Below are 22579 nucleotides of genomic sequence, written 5' to 3' on the forward strand. Positions count from 1 at the left end.
GGGGGGGGATGTTTGTGGTTGACTCCCAGGGGAAACCCCCCTCCCGCCCGGGTCCCCACCCGCGGCCGTGCCCGCTCCCCGCCCCGCAGCTGCGCCGCGGCCACCCCGGTGTCAGCTGGAGCCGGGGCATGAGCTCAGCGGGGTGCGAGGCACCGGCTGGCACCGGCGGGGGGCTGCTCCGGCGGCCGGACCGGGGCTGGGGGTGCGGTTGCAGCCGTCGGGGTCGGGTGCGGGGTGAGTGGCGGGGGGGGCGGTGCGGTTGCACGCTTAGCGCCGGGACTGGGAGCCACGGAGGACCGGGACCCCCGGGGGTGTGGCAGCCCCCGGGGACGGTGGGGGGGCCGGGGTGCCGGTGCGGACGGCTCTGGATGCGCTCCGCATCACCCCCCCACCCTACTCCATTTGAGGCGTGGCGGCCGCTTTAAAAATGCAAATCACCCCCCCTCCCCGGTCGCGGCGCGGCGGCGGTTCGGCCAATGAGAGGCGGCGGCCGCTGGCTGCGGTAACCGCTGCCGGGAGCGGTGACCAATGGGGAGGCGGCGCGGCGGGAGGGGGCGTGTCCCGCGCCTCCCCCGCCCCCGGCGCGGTCCCGGCCCGGAGCGCGCGGCCCGGAGCGGGCGCGGGGCGGCGGCGGCGGAGCGAAGCGGGGCGGGGGCGGCCCCGGCCCCGCAGGTGAGTGCGGCCCCCCCGTGCCCGGCTCCCGCGGCTGCCCGGGCCCGCCCGCGGGTGGGGGAGTGGGGAACAGCCCCCCCCCCCCCCCGGACCCCCCTGCAGGGGAGCGGGGTGCAGCCCCCGGTCCCGCCGTGCAGCCCCCGCCGCTCCCGCGCGGTGCGGGGGTGCAGCTCCCCCCGCCCCACGTCCCCCCCGCTGCAGCATTCCCCCCCCGGGGCTGAGGTGCAGCCCCGCGTTGTGTCCCCCCCCCCCCCATTGGCGAGACCCCCCCGCGCTGTGCGTGGCTCCCCGCTGCAGTGCACCCCGCCTCGCCCCCCCGGTGCCCCCTCCTCAATAAACACCCACCCCCCATGCACGGGTGTAGCCCCCCCAAAGCGCCGCTCCCCGTAGCCCCCCCGCGACCCCCCCCTTCCCCCCGCTGCAGGTGCAGGGCTCGTCGTTTTCCCTCCTTTTTTAAATTATATTTTTTCGGGGGGGGGGGTATCTGGACCCCTGTGCGCGCCACGACCCCCCCCGCGTTCCCTCTCCCTCCGACGCACCCGCTGCCTGGGGGGGTCTGGGGGTGCACAGCTTCCCCCCTCACTGAGCATCCCCCGCCCCAGCCAGACCCCGCCCGGGCAGGTGCGGCCGTTCCCCGAACCGAGTGGGACCCCGGCCCCCCCCCCCCCCGCGTCGCCCCGGCCCCCCCCCACCCCGCACCCCTCGGGGTGCCACCCGTGTCCCCCGCACCCCACGCCAGTGAAGGTCACCGCTGCGGGTGCCCGGGGCTGCCCGGCTGGAGGAGCGACGGGGGGCTGCTGGGGGGGCCCTGGCAAGATGCTGTGCCCCCACCCCGCGCCACGGCCCCCCTCCCCCCCACCCCCGCGCCCCCCCCCCTCGTCCTGTCCCGTTCGGGGACTCGGTGGCCGCCTCCGGGGACTTTGGCCGGTGGCGATGGGGCGGCGGGTTTGTGGCGTCTGTGGCCTCCCGTGACCGGCGGCGAGTCAGGGTCCGGCCAGGCCCTGAGCCCCCCCCCATCAGTGCCCCCCCCCCAGCCCCGCTTCCCCCCCAAGCCTGGCGGGGGGAAGCTGGGGAGGCTGCGCTGAGCCCGCCCCGCTCGTGACACAGGTGGCTCAGCCTGTGCAGAGGGACTGCCGGATCCGGGGGGGGGGGGGGGCCGGAGCAGGTTTGGGGGGGCTGCGGCAGGCTCTAACCCCCCTCTCTTTCTCTCCCCAGACCCCCGGCGTGCCAAGGATGATCGGGGGAGCCCCACGAGCCCCCCAGCAGCCCAGGGTGAGTGGGGACACTCCCCCCCGTCACGCCAAACCCCGGCCATGCATGATTTTTTGGTTTCCTGTTTTTCGCCAGCGTGTGATGGGGAGTGGGGCTGCGGGGGGGCGCAGCCTGGGGGTCCCCCCTGCTGAGTGCTGGGGGGCTACTCCAGCAGGTGACCCCCAGCACAGCTGGGTGCATTTGGGATTTGGGTGTGTGGGGCGGTCCTGGACGCCTGGGTCCCCATTTCTGGAGGGAAGGGGCTCCCCCAGGGAGCAGGAAGGGGGCTGGTGGGGGGTGGCAGTTTGGGGGGGGCTGGGGGCCGCCGGCACAGCCAGGCACGGGAGCAGCAGCCGCCACCGTCGCCGCGCAGCAGCAGCTCATTTATTATTTAGCTGCGTATCTGGTGTCGGGCCCAATCGCCGCCCCGGTGGCCCCCCCCGGACCCCGGCGGCCCCCCCCCGGGGTGCTGCGCTCCGTGGGGAGGGGGTGGCGGCGGGCACGGGGGAGCCTGCAGTTTCCATGGCCACGGGGCTGTGCGCCGCTTTCCCAGCAAAACCAATAAACACTGGTGGGCGCGGGTGTGGCGTGGGGGGGGGTCGTGTCCCCCCCCCACTCCGATAAAGGGCAGGTGTGTCCCCAGGGTGCTGGGAGCTGATCTGTGGGTCCCCGCGCTGCCGTCCCCCCCCACTCCAAGATGTCCTACTTCACCGAGCACTTTTGGGTAAGCCTGGATTCCCACCCATGGGTGCCCCCCACCCTCTGGAGCTCACTGCGGGGGGGGGGTGGGTTCATCACCGCCGGTAATTTTACAAGGCCCAACGCCTCCGTTAATGCTGCAAATTAATCGCTGAGGGAAGTGGGGAGCGATGGGCGCGGGTGCCCGCGGGCGGCCGTGGTGCTGTCCCCACCCCCCCCGTCCCCCCCACCGCGGGGAACCCCGGCACGGCACGGCGGGGGGAAGTTGGCAGCGCCGCAGGGGTGCGAGGCGCCGCTGGTGCTTCCTGGTTCGTCTCCGGCGGGGTCTGGCAGCTGCCTGCGTCTTTCCCCTTCCTTCTGCCTCAGTTTCCCCAGGTGGGGGTCACACTGCCGGGGGGGTGGGGGGAAGCCACCCCCGCACGCTGCGGGGGGAGCAGGCTGCACCCAAAATAGCATCCCTGTTTCAGGGCTCAGCCCACCCCTTCCTGCCCTGCTCAGCCTGGGGGTCCCTCTCCCCCCCCGGCTGGCTCCAGCCCCTGGCAGGGGTGGGGGGCTCTGCACCCCCCCTGTGCACCCAGGGGTGGTCCGGCCCACCGTGCCCCGTTTTGGGGTGTTTCCACCCCGAACGGCGCTTCCTGCCATGCTGGCTGGCGCTCCCAGTGGTGGCACCGACCCAAGGAGGGCTGGGTGGGGGGGGTCCCCCGGTGCCCACGTCATGGGGTGCTGGGTGGGTTTTGGGGGCTGAGGGTGGTCCCCTGCCAGGGCGAGAAGAACCATGGCTTCGATGTGCTCTACCACAACATGAAGCATGGGCAGATCTCCACCAAGGAGCTGGCCGACTTCGTCCGTGAGAGGTACCGGGGTGCAGGGGGTGCGACGGGGCGGGGGGGTCCCTGCCATCGGTGGGCTCCATCCCCAGCACCCCCTCCCCGCTGTCCCCAGGGCTGCCATCGAGGAGAACTACGCCAAGGCCATGGTGAAGCTGTCTAAGATGGCCACCAATGGGACCCAGCTGGGGTAAGCAGGGGGTCTGGGGGGTCCAGGGCACCCTGAGCTGGGGGGAGGGACCCCACTCATCCCTTCCCGTGCCCCCTCCCACCCTCCCTGCTCAGGACCTTCGCACCGCTCTGGGAGGTTTTCCGCATCTCCTCGGACAAGCTGGCCTTGTGCCACCTGGAGCTGATGAAGAAGCTGCACGACCTCATCAAGGAGATCTCGCGCTACGGCGAGGAACAAGGCCGGGTGCACAAGAAGGTACCGCGTCCCCCCTCGTCCAACCCCCCTGCCGCACCCCAAACCCCCCTGCCCGCCCCGCTTTGTGTGTATCGTACCGTGTCCCCCCCACACCCAGTCCAAGGAGGAGGTGTCGGGGACGCTGGAGGCCGTCCAGCTGCTGCACGGGGTGGCCCAGCTGCTCCCCAAGTCCAAGGAGAGCTACCACAGCAAGTGCCAGGAGTACGAGCGGCTCCGCAAGGAGGGCACCAGCCAGAAGGAGATCGACAAGGCGAGACCCAACGTACCCCCCTCCGTGACGGCCCCTGTCCCCTCCGATGGTCCCCGTCGCCCCCCCCCCCAGCTCATGCCCATCGCTTGCTCCTGCAGGCAGAGCTCAAGTCCAAGAAGGCGGGCGAGGCGCTGCGGCGGGCGGTGGAGAAGTACAACGCTGCCCGCGCCGACTTCGAGCAGAGGATGCTGGATTCGGCCATGGTGGGCAGTGGCGGGGCGCGGGCAGCAAGGGGCTCGCTGCGGGCTCTGCTCAGGCTCCCGGCGCTGCCTGCGCGGCGCAGCGGTGGCACGGGGCAGGCGGGTCCTTGGGGACGTGGCACCCTGGCTGGGCCCTGCTCCCTGGCGATGCCGGCCCCTGGGGATACCCCTCCCTGGGCATGTTGGCCCCTGGGGATGTGCTACCCCAGTTGAACCCCCTTCCCTGGGCATGTGCCACCCTGGCTGAGCCCCAGTCCCTGCTGATGCCAGTCCCTGGGGACATGCCAAGCCGACTGAGCCACCCCCCCTTCATTTTGATGCTGTCCCCAGGGCTGTGCCACCCTGGCTGAGCCCCATTCCTTGGGGACATGCCACCCTGCCTGAGGACCCCTTCCTGGGGATGCTGGCCCTTGGGGATGTGCCAGCCTGGCTGAGCACCCACTGCCTGGACATGCCAACCCCTGGGGACACGCCACCCTGCATGAGCCCCCCCCTCCCTGTCCACGCGCTGACCCTTGGGGGACACGCCACCATGGCTAAACCCCCCGCTCTGCCCCACCAGCGCTTCCAGGAGGTGGAAGAAGCCCACCTACGCCACATGAAGGGTCTCATTGGTTCCTACTCCCACTCCGTGGAGGACACCCACGTCCAGATTGGGCAGGTGGGTCCCCGGCGGGGGTAAACAACCATGGGGACAGCACCAAACTGTCCCCCGCTTTCCTCTGAGCATGATATCTGCCTTATTCTTCCAGGTGCATGAAGAATTCAAGCAAAACGTGGAGAACATCGGCACTGAGATGCTGCTGCGGAGGTTTGCTGAGAGCAAGGGCACGGGGCAAGAGCGGCCAGGTGAGCTTGCGGGCAGCATCGCGGTGGGCTCCCCCCATTTGCACAAGGAAAGCCCTCGTGCGAGGAGGGGGAGCATCACCCTCGTGCAAGGATGGAGCCGCAGTGCTGGGCTGATCCCGCTTTTGGTGACAGGAGTGTTGGATTTTGACGAGTACCGGCTGGCCCCAGCGCAGGAAGGCAAGTACGTCTGCATCCAGCAGCCCCACGCCGGGGATTTTGGGGGGTAGGGGGGCTGCTCACCGCTCTGTGCCCCCTTCCCAGGACCCAAGAGGAGCCGTAGCAAAGCTTTCCGTATCCCTGGGTTGAGCCGTAAGGAGAGGGATCGCGATGCTGTGTAAGATTCCCCTCTCCCCGTGTCCCGCATCCCTGCATCTCTGTGTCCTGCACCCCACACCCCACATCCCTTCCCCGCTTTGGGGTCTGACGCTGCCCCTGTCATTCCCCAGGGAATCGCCGGATGCCGAGGTGGTGAGTATCCCAGTGCCCGCCCTGGGGGTTGGTGTTTTCCATACTGGGAGGACTGGGAGGATTAGGGAGCGAGCGCCTCTCCGAGTACCTCCCCGCAGGGCTGCCCGGAGGTGGATGAGGACGGGTTCACCGTGCGCCCCGACGTCGCCCGCAGTATCCTTGTGCTGGAGTAGGGGGATGGGTGATTTTTGGGGTGTCCGATGTGGGGTCCGAACATGGGGTGTTGCCTTGACGGGGGTTCAGCCGATGCGGAGAACCACGTCTGCTCCTCCAGCGACTCTGACTATGACGAGGACGAGCCCCGCAAGTTTTACGTCCACATCAAGCCGGTGCAGCCCCGGGAGGCAGCTGGCAACGCCGAGGCCACTGTGGAGCAGCTCAAGGCCACCGTGGGGAACCTCATCCTGCCCCCCAACTTTGGGGTGAGCCGCGAAGGGGGGCTGCAGGGTCCCCAGGGACCGTGCCAGGGCCAACTGACCCCCTGTCCCCGTTCTCTTGCAGGGCACCGTCAAGCGACAGTCGTCCCGTAAGTGCCACCCCGGGGGCTCAGCGTGGCTGTGGCTCGGGGGTCCCCCAGGCTCCGTGTCCCCTAACACTGCCTGTCCCTGTCCCCCCACAGGGCACGTGGCATCTCTGACCCCGGCCCCGAGCAACGTGGACCCCGAGGGGACGCTGGCAGCAGGTGAGACTGTGCTGGGGGGTCCCAGGGGTGTGGGAGGGGTCCCAGGGGTGGGGGGTGCAGTGGTTCTGCAACCCCTGGCATGTCCCCTCTCCCCACAGGTGACGGCGCAGGGAGGGGGTGCCCACCAGCGCAGGTGAACAGGTACGGGGCAGGGTGGGAGTGGGGTGCCGTGGGGCTGCGCACCCCACGTTGCCAGCCCCGAGACCCCTCCCCGGGGGGGTCCTGGGTGGGCACTGAGCTGCCCCCTCTGTCCCTGGTGTAGTGGCCCTGGGAAAGCCCCGCCGGACACGGTGCCCCCCGCCGCTCTCTTCGGGCCCCCGCTGGAGTCGGCTTTTGAAGCGGAGGATTTCCCGGGTGAGGATTCTGGGGGGGTCAGGGAGGAAAGAGTGGGATGGGGGACCCTGGCACCCAGGGTGCCGCGGCCCCCCCGCTGCAGTTCTCTGACACTGGGGTCTCCCCACAGCCCCCCGTGCCTATGTCCTCACCTCCTCCTCCTCCCCCTTCTCCTCTTCCTCCCCGGAGAACGTGGAGGATTCGGGTTTGGACTCACCCTCACACCCTGCGCCCGGACCCTCCCCGGACTCGAGACCCTGGACCCCGCAGCCCGGGACGCCGCAGAGCCCCCTCCCAAAGCGGGGCGGCCCACCGGACCCCCCGCCGCCACTGCCTGCCAGCCGGGACCCTGGTGCCTGGGCGCCACGGCCGCGCAGCCCCGCCGGCCGCCTCCCCGAGCCCCCCGGCTTCGCCGTCTTCAGCAGCCCCGGGGCCGAGGGGCTCTGGGAGGACGTGGGGACGGCACCCCGGGGTCGCAGCCGCTGCCCTAGTGGCCAGTTGCCCCGCGAAGCCCCCTCGCCTGACCCTTTTGGGGAGCCCCCGCCATGGGTCAGACCCCGCAGCCCCAGTGGGGACCAGCCCCCGTTGCCCTGTCCTTCCTCCAACTCGGCCTCCTCCTCCTCCTCCTCCCTGGCCCCCCCCAGCGGGGGGGAGTCCTCCAGCCCCTCTCCATGGACCTGCCAAGGGTCGGGGATGAGGCTGACCGAGGGCAGCACGCCGGTGGCTCCCCCACCGCAACCTGAGGCCGGTGAGTGGCAGGGGTGCAGGAGGTGCCCCCCCACTTCTCCAGCACCCTTAACTTCTGCCCCACTCCCAGCTGGGTGCAGGGTCTCACCCAGCCCTGGCTCAGTGGAGAACAGGGCTGAGACCTGCCAACCTCGTGGCACTAGTGAGACCCTGCTGGAACCCCCTGGGGCAGCCCTGCCATGGCAGGTCTCTCTCCTCACCCCCCCCATTTGTGCCCCCCCCCAGATGCTCTCCCCGCCCGTCCCAGTGCGGCCCCCCGGGAGGTGCCGCTCATGGCCCCCCCTCGCCGCTCCCGCACGAAGAGGCCGGCGGCCGGCCCGGCTGCGGGCAGCAACACCGACCTGGTGCGTGGCCGGGGGTGGGGGCGCAGGGCAGGGCTGGGCTTCGGGACCCCCAGGGCAGGGGCTGAACCCAGACACCCCCTCGCAACGCCGTCTTGCCTTGCAGTCGCGCTCGCTGAGCCCCTCGCCCTCCTGGAGCTGCGGCCCCTCGCACTCGGCGCCCGCCAGCCTGGGCGAGCGGGGCTTCTTTGCCGTCTCCCAGCCGGCGCTTGGTGGGTCCCAGGGAACTGGGGGGGGGGGGGGTCACGGGGTGGGGGTCCCATCTAGGCTCTGACCCCATCGGCTTCCCCAGGGCTATCGCGGGGTCCCAGCCCCGTGGTGCTGGGCTCACAGGACGCGCTCCCCGTGGCTACCGCCTTCACCGAGTACGTCCACGCGTACTTCAAGGGGCACGACGCTGACAGGTATGGGGGTCCCGGGGGGTTATGCCCCCCACCCCAAGCCGCTGCATCCCGCCTGGGGTATACACTGACCCCCAGCCTGTCCCCAGCAGCTGCCTGGTGAAGGTGACGGGGGAGCTCACCATGTCCTTCCCCGCTGGCATCGTCCGTGTCTTCAGCGGGAGCATGGCCCCCCCCGTGCTCAGCTTCCGCCTGCTCAACGCCGGCGCCATCGAGCAGTTCCTGCCCAACACCGAGCTGCTCTACAGGTGTGGGGACGCGGTGGCACCGCGGCACCGGCTGCACGGGGATGCCTGGGCAGGCTGGCAGCCAGGGGATGCAGGGGTGGGCAGCTGATACCGGGGTACGTGGGTTGTCTGGGGGGATGCAGGGACCTTGGGAGGTGGTGGATGCAGTGATGGGGAGTCGGGATTGGGGTGCAGGAGGGGCACAGGCACGCTCTGGGAGATGGTGGAGGCGGTAATGGGGAGCTGGGATTGGGGTACAGGGGGTACCTGGTTTTCTGGGGATGCCTGGATATCCTGGGAGCTGGTAGACATAGTGATGGGGAGCTGGGTATCGGTGTACATGGGGTTCCCAGCGGGTCTGAGCATCCTGGGAGCTGGTGAATGCAGCAACAGGGAGCTGGGTATCAGGATACATGGGGTTCCTGGGGGCCCGGGCATCCGTGGGAGCCAGTGCGTGCAGTGACAAGGAGCTGAGTATCGGGGTGCCGGCTTTCCTGGGGTGCCCAGGCACCCTTGCTGCTCTGACCCCATCCCTGCAGCGACCCTTCCCAGAGCGACCCCAGCACCAAGGACTTCTGGCTGAACATGGCAGCGCTGACCGGGCACCTGCAGAAGCAAGCGGAGCAGAATCCGACCGCCTCCTACTACAACGTGGCTCTGCTCAAGTACCAGGTGAGCCCTGGGGCAGGGAGAGCCGGGACCCTCGGGTCCCCCATCCAGCTGCTGGGGACAGGAGGGTCTCGGTGCCCCCCTGAACCCTCCCTGATCCCCCCAGTTCTCCCGGCTGGGCCCCGGCTCGGCGCCGCTGCGGCTGTGCGTGCGTTGGGACTGCTCGCCGGACGCCACGCGGGTCAGCATCGAGTACGGCTACAACGCCGGTGCCCTGGCCCTGCCCGTGCCCCTCACCAACGTCCACGTCCTGCTGCCCATGGATGAGCCCGTCACCAACCTGCGGCTGCAGCCCACGGCCAGTTGGTAAGGGGGAGGGGGCGCACAGAACTGGGGGGACCAATGACCCCCAGGGTGGGTGGGGGGAACCCTGGGCTGGGAATCGGGGTGCTGATGGAGTGGGGAGGGCAGGGACATGTCCCCTGGGGGTGGGAGCAGGGGGACAGGGTGGAGTGGGGATGGGGTTTGGGGACTTGGGGATGTGTCCGTGTCCTGGCAGGAACCTGGAGGAGAAGAGGCTGCTCTGGAGGCTGCTGGACGTGCTGGACGGGCAGGGAGGTGAGGCTGTGCCTGCGCCACTCAGAGGGCACGGGGCAGGGGAGCAGGGTCTGGCCCTGGCCCCTGCAGACCCCCCACCCTCTCTGCTGTCCCCCCCCACCCTCTCTGCTGTCCCCCCCCCAGGCTGTGGCCAGCTCTCGGCCAGCTGGGAGCCCCTCTGCGGGCCCAGCAAACCCAGCCCCGTGGCAGCCCAGTTCAGCAGCGAGGGCAGCACGCTGTCGGGCGTCGAGGTGGAGCTGGCGGGTGCTGGGTACCGCATGTCGCTGGTCAAGAAGAGGTTTGCTACAGGTACGGCTGGTGGGGCCCAGGGGATGCAGGGTCCCCTCCCCATGGCCCTGGGGGGCGCAGGGTCCTCTCCCCATCCCCTGTGGCCCCAGGGTGCATGGGTTCCCTTCCCTGGGGTGCATAAGGTCCATTCCCAGGGTGGACAGGGTCCCTTCTCTGCTCCCTGGGGGGTGCATGGGGTCCCTTTCCCACGGTGCATGGGGGTCCCCTCTCTGGTCCCCATGGCCCTGAGGTGTGTGAGATCCATTTTCTGGGGTGCATGGAGTCCCTTCCCTGGAGTGCACAGGGTCCCCACCTTGTTCCCCATGGCTCTGGGGTGCAGGGGGTCCCCTCCCTACGACCCCAAGCTCCATTCCTCCTTGCTGAGCAATGCCCACCCGAGGGATGGTGAAGGTAGCCCAGTTCAGGGCCACCATCGAGCCTTGGCCCCTTGGCCATGACCATCCTCACTCTGGGCGTGTGCCCCCCCATCCTCACATCCCCTCCTCACCACCTTTCCTCCACAGGGATCTACCTGGCGGGGTCCTGAGCCGCCTCCCGCCAGACCCTCCGAGCCCCTGGGGCTTCTCCCGTGGTTGTGTGAACTTGAAACACTGGATGGAGACTGGCCGGGGAGGGGGTGCCACCAGGTGGGAGCCCCACTCCTCCTCCTCCTCCCTCCGGCTCCCTGCTCCATGGCTGTCACCACGTTGTCTCCTGCTGCCCGACGGTCGGTCCCCTCCGCCCTCCCCTGTGCTGTGAAGGGAGCAGGAGCTGCTCTTTTATTAAACACTTTATTTTCTAATAACCCCGCCGCCGGCTCCCGCCTGCCTCTTGCTGCGACGCCCATCCCCGCGGCCTCCGGGCTTCGCCTTGGAAACGGGGCTCGGCTGATGTGCCGCAGCTCCCCGGGGGGCTCCGGCGCTGCAGGGCCGGGGGAAACCGAGGCAGGGAGCCGGCAGCGCTTTGCCGAGCCCTTTCCTTGCACCCGTGGGTGCTGCTGCCCCACCTGCGGCGGGTGAAGGGGTGGGCGGACAGACGGACGGGTGGATGGACAGCGGGGCCTCACAGCACCTGGCAGGGACAGGATCCCTGCAGAAGATACCTGTGCCGCTGGGTCGGCAGCACCCCCGGCACGGGGAGAGGCTCAGTGTGAAGATGGCCCCGAGCTGGCTCTGCAACAAGGTACCAGAGGGGTCCGGGGGGGTCTCTCTGGGGGGGCTCATGGCCTTTTGCAGAGCAGGGGGGTCCGAGCCGGCACTCCTGGGCACCAGGACAGGGCCCCCATCCTGGGCAAGGGCCGCCGGGTTCCATCCACATCGCTGGTGGGCGAGCGGCAGCTGGGTTCTTGCCGGGGTCCCCGTGCTGCCTGGGGGACCTGGCGCTCGCAGCAAACCCAGGGGGGCTACTTGCACTCGGGACCACCCTGCCACCACCTTGCAATGCCTCGAGCTGGTGGTAACTCCTTCGGTAACCCCTCCATGCCAGCGGGTCCCAGGGGGCCATGTGCCCTTGCTGGCCATCCCCAGGTTTTGGGGCTGCACCCTGCATTTGTTCTCCCAAAGAGAGCCCCATCCCAATACCAGTGTTTTATCGTGGTTTTTTGGGTCTGCTGTGTGTTTCCCAGCACAGCTGGAGGAGTTGGACTCTGCCCTGCACCCAAGGGTGCCCTGCCCAGCCTGGGCCCTCCAGCTTGCTGGTTACCTGTGGCACAGTGCGACTCTCTGGCATGGGGAGATCCCCCTGCTCCCCTCCGCCTGCCGGGAGCTCCGTGCTCCGGCTCCGCAGGGAAGGGTGCTGTGCCCCAGCCCAGGGCGTCTCTCCGGGTGTGGATGCTCAGGGGCTGCAGGGATGACCAGTGCCGAATCCTGCTCCCCGTCTCTTGCAGAGTATGTCCCTGCGGTGCTACAGGCTGGAGCTGTGGGGTCTGGTCGCCGTGGGGCTCCTGGCGCTCTGCTACCTGCTCTACCACGATAACCAGCTGTGGCCCAGTGTGGCCCCTGAGCACAGCACCCCCCACAGCCCCCAGGCAGCCCCCAGGCTCCCCCTGCCCCGGGCTCTGCCCACCCCTGCCCCGTGCGTGGCCAACGCCTCGGTGCACAATGTCTCTGGCTTTGCCAAACTGCCCGGCCACGTGCAGGACTTCATGCGGTACCAGCACTGCCGGTCCTTCCCGGCGCTGCTCGGCACCCCTGGCAAGTGCGGAGGGCCCGAGGGGTCCCCCAACATCTTCCTCCTCTTGGCCATCAAATCCTCGCCGGTGAACTACGAGCGGCGGGAGGTGATCCGCAAGACCTGGGGGCAGGAGAGGACCTTCAAAGGAGCCTTCATCCGCCGGGTCTTCCTCGTGGGGGTGGCCCCTAGCACCCGGGATGCCAAGAAGCTCAACCGGCTGCTGCGGCTGGAGCAGCGGGAGCACGGGGACGTGCTGCAGTGGGACTTCAGGGACACCTTCTTCAACCTGACGCTGAAGCAGGTGCTCTTCCACGCCTGGCTGGAGGAGCACTGCCCCGGCGTCCGCTTCATCTTCAACGGGGACGACGATGTCTTCGTCAACACCGACAACGTTGTCCGCTTTGCGATGGCCGCCCAGGGTGCCCAGGAGCAGCACCTCATGGTGGGGCAGCTTTTCATCAACAACATGCCCGTCCGGCTCCAGCGCAGCAAGTACTTCGTGCCCAGGCAGCTCCTGGCCTCCGAGCGGTACCCACCCTACTGCGGCGGCGGCGGGATGCTCATGTCCGGCTTCACCGCCCGCGTCATCTCCCGGGAATCGCGGGATATCAAGCTCTTCCCCATCGATGACGTCTACCTGGGCATGTGTGTGGAGAAGGCAGGGCTCCTGCCTGCTTCCCACGCCGCTATCCGGACCATGGGCATGGGGGTTCTGGCCCACACGGACCCCTTTGATCCCTGCTACTACCGGGAGCTGCTGGTGGTGCACCGCTTTGTGCCCTACGAGACGGCAGTGATGTGGCAGGCCATCCACGAGCCCCGGCTGCTCTGCAGCAAGAGGGTGAGCATCTTCTAGGGTGGCCGAGGAGGACCGAGAGCCGGGGACGGGGAATGCCAGTGCAGCCCCAGGACTGCCTGGGCTGCAGCTCTCCCCACACCCCTGGTAGCTGTGAGGGAGGGACCCTGGGGCTGACCCCCATCTCCACCGTGGTCCCTCTGGGAGGGCAGAGCAGCGTCTGCGAGGCCAAGCCCTGGCTCCTACCCTGGGAACTGCTGAGTGCTACCACGTGCCCATCCTGGCGCTGGCCTGTTTCTGCCTGGTTTTACCCCAAATCTGCCTTCGCATGTCCAGAGGAGCCCCGAGGCACCAGAGGGAGCCTAAACAAACTGGAGGGACAATAAACACACCTGTGTTGTTAATGAGGAGTTGGGGTCTGGAGCCTTGCTGCGGGATTAGGGTGCAGGGAGGATGGAGGTCAGGCTGGGAGCAAACAGACCCTCTGACCCCGCTGGGGTGAATGGTTACGCCCAGGGGAGGGTTCTGTGCTGGGGGTCCCTCTGCAGAGCCCCTGAGGTCCCTGCACTGTCCCCAGCCCCATACGAGGGGACCCTGGGATGCTAAGAAGCTCAGCGGTTGCGGCAGGGCCAGTGCAGCAGCTGTACCGGGAAGCAGGGGTTCACCTGCACCCCATAGCCTTGTGCAGGGGCACCCGCTGGAGTGACCCCCTGGCAAAGCCTGCAGTGAGTGCCGAGCCTGGGACCCCCATGCCAGGATCTCCCATGGGCACCCTCACCCCTCCCTGCTTTCTTCCAGTGCCTCCACCATGACCAGACCCCCCCACAGCTCCTCCCCCCCATACATCTCCCCTCCGCCCCATACATCTCCCCTCCCCCCATACATCTCCCCTCCCTGTGCATCCCCTCTCCCCTCACTCCAGCTGCCAAATTTACCGAACTTTACTAGAAATATGCCACATCCTGCCATGGTGGGGACAGAAACAGGCGGAAGTGGGGGTAAAAGGCAAGCGCCGTTGCGCAGGGGCCCTGCCCACCATGGGGAAGGGGGAAGCAGGGCTGCCCTGCATGGTGGGGGTGATGACAGCTGCGTCCCCCCCCACATTGCTGCCCCTCCGCTGGCCCCGCAGCTGTTAAAGCGCGTTAAAGCATCGCTGTGGCCGTGTGTCTGTCTGTCTGTCGTTGCCTGGTGTTGGGGAGGGAGGTGGGTGGCCGGGGTCTTGGCTGGGGTGGGCTACCCACGGGCTTTGCTCCGGCCATCCCGCAGTGCCTCCACCTTGGGGGCCAGCTCCCCAAAGGTGGGTCTGGCGCTGGGGGTGAAGGCCCAGCAGCTCAGCATCAGCGTGTAGACCTGGGGACAAGGGACAAGGCCATCAGGGGGGCAGGGTGGCCCCAGGACCCCCACCGGCCCCCAGAGCCCCTGGCAGCCTGGGCAGGGCGCTCACCTCCACGGGGCAGCCAGCTGGGGCTGGGAGACGCCGGTTGTCCTTCAGGAGCTCCAGCAAGTGGCAGATGATCTGTGCCATCTTCTTGGTGCCCATCATGCGGAGGAACTCCTATGGGGATGGCTGTCAGCACGAGGCCAACGTGGCTGGATGGGGGGGGCTCATCCTAAAGGTAACAGGTCTGGGATGGGAGCAGTGGGACCCCAGCCCTGGGGAGGGGAGTCTCACCTCTGAGGGGCTCTTGCTTTTGTTGCTGTAGGTGAAGAGCTCGTAGAGGAGGACCCCAAAGCTCCAAATGTCGGATGCCCGGGAGAAGATGTTGTCTGCCAGGGACTCAGGCGCGTACCTGCCGGTGGGAGGGTGCTGAGCACCGGCTCCAGCCGGGCCAACAGCCCCATGTGCCCCCCACCCCGGTGCCACCCTCACCAGAAGACGGGGCTCTGGCCGGGTTCCCGCACCACGTAATAGTCCTTGTCCTGTGGCAGCAGCTTGGCCAGCCCGAAATCCCCGATCTTGACATGGGTCTCGCTTTCCACCAAGATGTTCCTGCTGGCCAGGTCCCGGTGCACGCAGCGCTGCGCCCCCAGGTACTCCATGCCCTGTGTAGGATGCAGCCACTCGCTGGGGCTGCGACCCAGCAGCATCCCCAGGGGCTTGCCCCAGGTGAACCGTGACCCCCCCTGGGTGAGCCACAGCATTGCTCCTTCCCCCCCCCACAGGAGAGCGGGACCCCCTTTTGCCGCCATCCCCCGCGGTCCCACCTTGCAGATCTGCCAGGCGTAGAGGAGCAAGGTCCTGTGGTCCAGGCGGGGCTGGTTCTTCTGCAGGTAGTCCCGCAGGCAGCCGTTGGGCAGGTACTCCATCACCAGCCGCAGCCCACGCCGCCCTGCACGCACATCCATCACGCTCCGGCCGGGATGCAGGCAGAGCCGGAGCCAGGCGCTGGCAGCATTGCCCCCTGCCCGCTCCCTTCCACGCCGTGCTCACCCCGGCTGTAGCACACGCCCCGGTACTGGACGATGAAGTCGTGCTGCAGCGAGTGCAGGATCTGGATTTCCCTCTCGAAATCCCGCAGCTCCTTGGCCGAATCCTGCTGCAGCTTCTTCACCGCCACCAGCTCGCCCGTGCTGTCGCCCAGCGGGTCGTAGCGGCACAGCTCCACGCTCCCAAAGTTGCCCTGGTCAGGGAGAGCCGGGTGGGGATGCGGGATACAGGATGCTGGGGGGTCTCTGCGGGGTCTCAGAGACTCCCACCATGTCCCCAGCACCTAGTACCCCTCCCAGGTCCCACGCACAGGTGAGGCCACGGGTGCAAACCAAGCATTTCTCAGCTTTGGAGGGCAAAGCATCCTCCCAGGAGCCAGGGATGTTGCATGCCCCAAACGAAGGAAAGAGGGGGCGCAAGAAACTCGTGCATTGAGTCCTGGGGGATGGGGCCCACTCTGCCCCCCCTCACCTTGCCCAGTAGCGAGATGTACTTGAGGTGCCGCTCCTCGAAGTATGTGGGGTCCTGGCACATGGTGAGGGGCTCGTACCCCCAGAAGCTGTCCCGGAGCATCGTGTCAGTGGGTGACAGGTCCGAGAGCAGCTCATAATCTGGGGGAGGTGTTGGTGAGGGCACTGTGGGGGTCCAGAGCCCACCCACCCCCACCACCCCAGGGCTCACCAGAGGTGATGAGGCTGTTGAGGTCCCGGATGAGGGCGCGGAAGCAGGGCCGGCGGCAGGGCTGGTAGTCCATGCACTGTGCAATGAGCGTGGCCAGCTCCGTCCACTTTGGCGCGGGGAGCTGGAGGCTGTTCTCATAGAAATTCAGCTTCTGCAGGGGTGGGAGAGGGTGCTCAGGCTGGCTGCAGGGTGCCCGGCCCCATGCCTGCCCTGAGCAGCCCCCACGCCCCTCACCAGGCTGTGCAAACCCCTCGCCCTGAGCATCACCCAAAGGCTGCGGGGGTTGGTTATAGCTGGTCCCTGCAGCCCTGGACCCAGCCGCCACCTCCGCCGCACACCGAGGCGGGGGGGCTCTGGAGCTCTGCATGCCATGGGTGCCTGTCTCCCCCCAGCATTGCCACTTTTTGTGTGACCTGGGTCACCAGAGCCTCTGGCCGGCAAAGAAATCCCAGGGTGGGACGGGCGGCATGTGGGCTTCTCTGGGCAGTGGGTGAGTGAGCAGAGCCCACATGCAGCGGGATGGGGTGGGATAGTTGGGATGCAGCGGGATGGGGCAGGAGGGATGGGGCAGGAGGGTCAAGATGCAGTGGGATGGGGCAGGAGGGTTGGGATGCAGCAGGATGGGGCAGGAGGGATGGGGCAGGAGGGATGGGGCAGGAATGTCAAGATGCAGTGGGATGGGGCAGGAGGGTTGGGATGCAGCGGGATGGGGCAGGAGGGATGGGGCAGGAGGGTCGGGATGCAGCGGGATGGGGCAGGAGGGATGGGGCAGGAGGGTCGGGATGCAGCGGGATGGGGCAGGAGGGTCAGGATGCGGTGGGATGGGGCAGGAGGGACAGGGCAGGAGGGTCGGGATGCAGTGGGACAGGGCAGCCTCACCTTCTGGGGCTCCAGCAGGCTCACGGGCATGTTGCCACCACTGAAGATCTCCCAGAGGGTAGCCCCAAAGCTCCACTTGTCGGCCGGCAGCGCCAGGCTCTTGGGGTTGCTGAGGCACTCAGGGGCCACCCAGGGGATGCGCTCCACCAGCACTGGGGAGAGGGGGACGGCCCTGCTCAGCACCCGCTTGGGGGGGGGCCTGCCACCCCCTCCTGGACACTCTGGGTCAGGCCAGGCACTTACTCTCCTTAGCCAGGACGGTGACGCTGACCCCGGGGTCGCTGAGCTTGATGAAGGGGGGGCTGCCGCTGGCCACGTCCCCCTCCCGGGTCAGCAGCACCTTCTTAGCGGAGACGTTGCCGTGGGTGATTTTCTTGTCCTCCTGGGAAGGAGAGAGGGACCAGGAGCATCAGCACAGCCCCGTGCGCAGGGCTGAGCCGGTGCCAGCTGGGGTGAGCCGACAGGGATGTGTGGGGGCCGTGGGTCATGGATGCACAGGTGCTGAAGGCTGCAGATGCACAGGAGCCACAGGATGCATGGGAGCTGTGGGATGAGGATAGGCAGGAACTGCGGGACACGGACGCTTGGTGTCATGCCAGCCGCTGGCTCACCAGGTAATTGAGGGCATATGCCAGCTGCTTGGCCACCTGCAGCTTCCAGCTCGTCGTCACCTTGCCCTCGCCTTGGTTCTTCCGTAGGTAGAGGTCCAGGGGCCCGTACCTGACGTACTCCTGCACCATGATACCTGGGGGGAGCAGCGCAGGCAGGTCCGGCGCACGCCCTCCCGGCAGCGCGGCCGTGGCATCGCGGCGCCCGGCGAAGGGGGACGGACACTCACTGTCCTTCCCGAGGCTGACGCCATGCAGCAGGACCAGGTGCTTGTGGGAGAGCTGGCTCATGATGCTGGCTGCCTCCAGGAAGGACTGGGAGCGGGGAGAGGCTGGCTCAGGGGGGGCCATGGGGACCCCTCCGGTGCCGGGTTGGGGGTCTGCTGCCGCCTCACCTCGGAGCAGTTGCGGTGGCTGCCGTCCATGACCTTGAGCACCACCTCGGTCTGGTAGTACCCGTCCTCCTCCTGGTCCCGCTTGATGCCCTTGTAGATTTGGGTGAAGGAGCCCTGGCCCAGGCTCTCGCCCTGCCGAGAGGGGGGATGCTGGTGAGGGGGTTCCCTGCCCGCATGCCCCGGCCCCCCGGCGCCCTGCTACCCCCATACTTGCGTGAGGCTCTGGGGGTCAATCTTGTGGAACATCATCTGGTTGAGGCTGTGGCGGGGGGCGGCGGGGGAGCCGGGGGGCTGGGGGCAGCCGCTCCGCACGATCAGCAGGTTGGACTTCTCTGAGGGGCGGGGGTAGCAGCTGTGAGGGGTGGCTGGGGCAGGCTGCGCCCGCGCCGTGACATCACCCAGCCTGTTCTGTGATGTCACGCAGCCCACTCTTTGCTGATACAGCCTGCTCTGTGACTTCACAGTTTGCTTTATGATGTCACGCAGCCAGTTCCATGCTCTCATACAACACGCTCTGACACCTCACACAGCCTGCTCTGCGATGTCATGTAGCTCATTTTATGACATCGCACAGCCTGCTCTGTGACGACACACGGGCTGCCCTGTGATGTCACACAGCCCACTCCACGACACAGCCCTCTTTGTGACGTCACACAGCCTGTTCTGTGACGTCACACCGCCACAGCCCTGCCCCGTCCCCCGCCCCGGCGTGGCGGCATCACCTTTGGGCTGGGGCGGGCAGCAGGCAGCCAGGCGCATGCGGGTACCCTCGGCCTGCAGCCCGCAGCGCCCGTAGGTGCTCAGCAGCTCCCGCAGGCTGCAGAACCGCCGCGCCACCCCCTTGAGACAGAAGCTCCCATCCTCATCCCTGCGGATCAGGCAGCGCTTGTAGTCCTGGCCGGAGCGGGTCTGCGGGGTGAGAGCCAGGATCAGCGGCGTGGGGTACCCCCGGGAGCCCCCCGAGCGCCTCCTGCCCTGCAGGTGCCCACGGCAGCCCTGGGGCCGTGCCCGTCACCAAAGCGCCGTCGCCGGTGGCACCATCCCTGCGAGCACCAGGTCTCAGCCCTGCCTTTCCCTCCCCGCTCCCGGTGACACCCGCGGCACCCAGCACGGGAGCCCGCACGATGCTCCATGGTGCCGGCACCCCGGTTCCCAGCCGGTGCCGGTGCCGGTGCCGGTCTCACCTCGACGCAGACTGTCAGCAGGTAGCTGTCGAAGTCCTGCGGGCTGCGGCGCAGCAGGTACAGCCCGGGGCGGCTCCCTGCCGCCTTCAGCTTATTCACTGCAAACTCGGAGCTGCGAACGGCAGGGCTGGGTCTGGCACGGTGTGATCCCCCGCAGGGAGACCCCCAAGGACCCCCATTGCTCACCCGTCAGCCATGCTCTCCCCAAACCCGGCCAGGCACTGGGGTGGCCTGAGCATCGCCTGCCCAGCGCGATGGGCACCGGTGCTCGCCCCTCCTGTGGCTCCCACCCCAGTGATTTCTTTCCCCGTCACCTGTGGGTTTGGGGTGGCGAGTGGGGGTCCCAGCACCCACCTGATGGGCCCGTGGCACTGGTTCTCCACATCCTCCAGGAGCCGGGGGGGAGCCACCTCCTTGCAGAAGTAGTGGTGGGCGTCTGCCGTCAGGCGGTAGTAGCCGTCGATGAGAGCCACGAAGGAGCGGGCTTCCTGCAGCGTGGGGAACTCCACCTCCTGGGGTCAGGCGGGTGAGTCAGCCTCGCACCAGCCCTGGCCCCCCACCCCGCCGGGGCTCCCCCCACACCTCCCCAGCTCACCAGCACCCGGTTGTCCGTCTTGGTGAGGGTGACGATGCGGTTCTCCACGGGGCTGCCCTCCCGGCTCGCTTGCTTGATGCTGATATCGGCGATGTCGGGGAAGTCGCAGAAGTGCTGGCGGCTCTGCTGGGGACACGACTGGGGCTGGCCTCCACGTCCCCCACCTCGGGAACCCCCGGCGCAGCCACCCACCTGCACCTCGGAGTCACCGCAGCTCCAGGAGACGCCGTTCTCGCCGGCCACATGGATGACGATGTCCGTGGTGGAGCCGGGTGAGCGCACGCGGAAACTCTCCTCCGCCCAGCGCCGCTGCAGCCGCTCCAGGTCCAGCAGGTACTTGAGCTTCAGGTAGCATCCGTCTGTCTGGCAGCCCCCGATCCTGCGCAGGGATTTGCTGAAGCGGCGGCGGATGCGCTTGCGGGTGAGGAAGTTGTGCTGCTGGATCTGGCACCGCAATGGCTCAGGGATGCAGGACTTATAGCTGCCAGGGACAGGGAGGTGAGGGAGCGGTGGGTGCCGGGCTGTCCTCAGGGACACCGGGCTGTCCCCACGGGTGCCAGGCTGTCCCCACGGCCCCCAGCTCACCTGACATGGCTGAAGACCTCGTCGGGGCTCTGCCGCTTCTCCTTGGCGATGCGCAGCATATCCAGCACGGCCAGGCTCAGGCACTCCTCCTGCATGGGCAGGCTCAGCGCCACCGTCACGCGGCCCCCGATGAAATCACTGCGGGACTGGGGAGGGTGCAGAGGCTGGGTGGGGGCTCCCTGCACCAGCCCCCTGCTCGGCACATCTCATGCCTGGGGATGCTGCAACCAGCAGACCTGATGCGCCCCAAGACCCCCATTCTGTGTGCAAGGCTGTGGCAGGTGTCACCCCCCCCAGCTAACAGGACCCTCCAGGGTGGCCCCTGCTGACCCCCCCATCAGCCTGGGCTGGCTGTGGGGTGGTGGGTTGCCTCCGGCCCCAGCCCTGTGCCTCAGTGCCCGCGTGAGTCACATCCTGCGCCGAGCTCTGGTTTCCTGCTGCTGCCTGGGGAGCAGTGGAGCCACCTCCATCCCTGGGGCATGTGTCACCCAGGGGACACAGTGACCCCCATCCCCAGCCTGGGGAGCCCCGTGCCCCGTGTGGGATGCCCACAAACAGCCACAGCTGAGCTGTGTAGGAAGCCCCGTTTCCTGCAGGCGTCATGGCCAGGGACTGGTACGTGCTGGAGGAGGATGAGGAGAGTGGCACGGCCCAGGGTGGTGAAGGGCATCACTGTGCTGAGCTTAACATATCCCACGCACCCAAGAAGCCATGTGGGACCTCGCCCTGCGGCCCCAGGTGCTGGGGACAGGGATGACAGCTTGGCGGGGCTCACCTGGGCAAAAAGGTAGTCGATGACAGGGTAGTCCAGGACGGGGCTGGCCCGGTCATTCAGCAGCTGAAAGCGGTGGGACCGTCCCAGTCCACACCAGTTGGGGAAGAAGAACCTAACAGGGAGAACGGAGAGGGCTCAGCACTGCGTCTCCATAGTGCACAGCCCCTATCAGCCATCAGAGACTCCCCAGGGAGCCGGGCTGGGACGGCAGCATCCCCGCAGGCTGTACCTGATCCTGTACACCACGACCTGGCTGCAGGAGTCATCGACGGTGAAGAGGTGGTTGGGGGGGAACCAGCAGCTGAGATCCTCGGTGGCCAGGGCGAAGAGCGGGTGGCAGACGGGCAGCACGCCTGGGGACAGAGCGGTGCTGTGACCCCTGCCCAGACGGGCACGGGGAACCCTGAGCCCCCCCGCCCGCTGCCCTGAGCCCCCCGGCGCCGGGGGACGATGCTCACCGCAGGCTTTGGCAGCACGGACGCACAGCTCCTCGGCTGTGTACTCGCCGAAGGTGAAGGTGAGGACGCCGGCAGCGGTGCCAGGGGGGCTGCAGGGGGTGGGCACCCAGTGGTACAGGTGCACCTGGAGGGTGCCGGTCTCGGTGGAGGAGAGGCTGCAGGAGCGCTCCCCGATCAGCGGCGTGTCCTCGCCCAGCGGGGCCATGGCGGGCGCTGCAAGGATGGTGGGGGGGCTCAGCTGACAGCTCGGTACCCCGGTGATGGCGGTACCGTACCCCCACGGGCGCAACCCCCATGCGGGGCAGGACCTTGCCCCACATATGCCCTTCCTCATGCACTTCCCTCAGCATCCTCCCTGGGGTAAAACCCCACAGCCAAGCCGGCGGCATCTCCAGGACTGGGGTCAGCCCAGCCTGGGAAGGATGAAGGGGAAACTGAGGCACACAGCAGTTTCTCCGGGCACATGGATAAACCCACCCTCCCCAGCCCATCCCACGGCCGCTCCTCCTCGCCAGCTGGCCCAAGGCCATGCACCCATGACCTGCATCGCTCCCAGGCGTGGGCAGGGGGGACTCAGCTCCATCCCCATGCCTGGCTGGGCTGCCCAGACCCCATGAAGCGCCCCGCCGTGCCGGTGTGGTACCTGCTGCCGTGCCAGCGGCCTTGCCGGGGCCCGTGTGCTCTAGCCCTGGGGACCAGGTCCCGGGCAGGGCTGTGCCGCTGGGTTGGGGTTCCTGGGCTGCGTAGGCGGCTGCTCGGAGGCTGTGAGCGAAGGAGCGAGTCAAAAAATCCCCGTGGTGACTTCCTTCCTGCCTGCAGCCTCACGAGCAGGCGGCTTCCTGGCAAGGCACGGGGTACAGGGTGGGGGGCCAGAAAGAAGCCACCCCAGGGTGCAGGAACCAGCCAGGGGGTGAAGAGGCAGGGACCCCCAGGCACCCCACTTGGTGCAGGGCGCCCCATGGGGCACCCCGATGGACCTGGGCATCTTGCTGGTCCTGCTACCTCCTGGTGCTGTGGGTGCCACAGGGATGGGCGACGCTCAGCCAGGGCATCCCAGCGCCCCTCCTGTCCCACACCACTGTGTGGGACAAGGGCCTGGGCGCTGCCCGCGCACCCCTGCCCCTCTGCACCCCTTTGCTTGGACACTCCCCACCC

At 68.3% G+C, this 22579-nt stretch overlaps 3 protein-coding genes across 7 annotated transcripts; 2 read left to right on the forward strand and 1 right to left on the reverse strand.

Moving 5' to 3' along the window:
* The first annotated feature begins 583 nt into the window (after positions 1-583).
* Positions 584-10559, forward strand: FCHO1 (FCH and mu domain containing endocytic adaptor 1). 3 transcript variants are annotated; one of them, XM_064469781.1, is made up of 29 exons: positions 584-672; positions 1888-1944; positions 2567-2647; positions 3385-3476; positions 3565-3639; positions 3735-3876; positions 3974-4126; positions 4225-4329; positions 4889-4987; positions 5079-5175; positions 5308-5352; positions 5437-5509; positions 5622-5643; positions 5742-5796; positions 5887-6065; positions 6145-6169; positions 6263-6325; positions 6424-6466; positions 6588-6679; positions 6789-7406; positions 7631-7749; positions 7853-7958; positions 8039-8150; positions 8237-8395; positions 8914-9046; positions 9150-9349; positions 9543-9601; positions 9725-9889; positions 10393-10559. In XM_064469781.1, exons 3-29 carry the CDS (start codon positions 2621-2623, stop codon positions 10413-10415), a joined length of 3081 nt encoding a protein of 1026 aa, XP_064325851.1. In that variant the 5' UTR covers positions 584-672; positions 1888-1944; positions 2567-2620; the 3' UTR covers positions 10416-10559. The 3 variants fall into 3 exon arrangements, with proteins under 3 accessions (XP_064325851.1, XP_064325852.1, XP_064325853.1); XM_064469782.1 differs by having other exon boundaries at positions 8240-8395; XM_064469783.1 differs by having other exon boundaries at positions 3394-3476.
* A 1197-nt stretch (positions 10560-11756) lies between these two features.
* B3GNT3 (UDP-GlcNAc:betaGal beta-1,3-N-acetylglucosaminyltransferase 3) lies at positions 11757-13207 on the forward strand. Its single transcript, XM_064469495.1, has one exon. It carries the CDS (start codon positions 11757-11759, stop codon positions 12894-12896), a length of 1140 nt encoding a protein of 379 aa, XP_064325565.1. The 3' UTR covers positions 12897-13207.
* Positions 13208-13762: 555 nt separating this feature from the next.
* JAK3 (Janus kinase 3) lies at positions 13763-22262 on the reverse strand. Of its 3 annotated transcripts, none has more exons than XM_064469514.1 (24): positions 22068-22262; positions 21425-21637; positions 21196-21319; positions 20967-21078; positions 20192-20337; positions 19805-20087; positions 19607-19729; positions 19366-19523; positions 19012-19123; positions 18550-18736; positions 18038-18159; positions 17828-17959; positions 17663-17747; positions 17436-17569; positions 17068-17206; positions 16825-16976; positions 15946-16096; positions 15736-15875; positions 15268-15457; positions 15042-15166; positions 14707-14879; positions 14509-14626; positions 14281-14391; positions 13763-14186 (listed from the first exon to the last, which is right to left on the reverse strand). In XM_064469514.1, exons 2-24 carry the CDS (start codon positions 21627-21629, stop codon positions 14070-14072), a joined length of 3339 nt encoding a protein of 1112 aa, XP_064325584.1. In that variant the 5' UTR covers positions 21630-21637; positions 22068-22262; the 3' UTR covers positions 13763-14069. The 3 variants fall into 3 exon arrangements, with proteins under 3 accessions (XP_064325584.1, XP_064325583.1, XP_064325582.1); XM_064469513.1 differs by having other exon boundaries at positions 19799-20087; XM_064469512.1 differs by having other exon boundaries at positions 19607-20087.
* Between the last annotated feature and the right edge of the window lie 317 nt (positions 22263-22579).

Source organism: Phalacrocorax carbo, chromosome 19 (genome assembly GCF_963921805.1).
Source record: "Phalacrocorax carbo chromosome 19, bPhaCar2.1, whole genome shotgun sequence".
Classification (NCBI taxonomy): domain Eukaryota; kingdom Metazoa; phylum Chordata; class Aves; order Suliformes; family Phalacrocoracidae; genus Phalacrocorax; species Phalacrocorax carbo.

Excerpts from the sequence above, each read along its gene's own strand:
- FCHO1 (XM_064469781.1), top strand. The coding sequence starts at position 2,621 with ATGTCCTACTTCACCGAGCACTTTTGG. Across the intron at positions 3,877-3,973 it reads AAGGCCGGGTGCACAAGAAG|TCCAAGGAGGAGGTGTCGGG; the intron begins GTACCGCGTCCC and ends CCCCACACCCAG. Across the intron at positions 8,396-8,913 it reads AACACCGAGCTGCTCTACAG|CGACCCTTCCCAGAGCGACC; the intron begins GTGTGGGGACGC and ends CCATCCCTGCAG.
- B3GNT3 (XM_064469495.1), top strand. The coding sequence starts at position 11,757 with ATGTCCCTGCGGTGCTACAGGCTGGAGCTGTGGGGTCTGGTCGCCGTG.
- JAK3 (XM_064469512.1), bottom strand. The coding sequence starts at position 21,629 with ATGGCCCCGCTGGGCGAGGACACGCCGCTGATCGGGGAGCGCTCCTGC. Across the intron at positions 20,088-20,191 it reads GAGGTCTTCAGCCATGTCAG|CTATAAGTCCTGCATCCCTG; the intron begins GTGAGCTGGGGG and ends TGTCCCTGGCAG. Across the intron at positions 15,876-15,945 it reads CAACAGCCTCATCACCTCTG|ATTATGAGCTGCTCTCGGAC; the intron begins GTGAGCCCTGGG and ends CACCTCCCCCAG.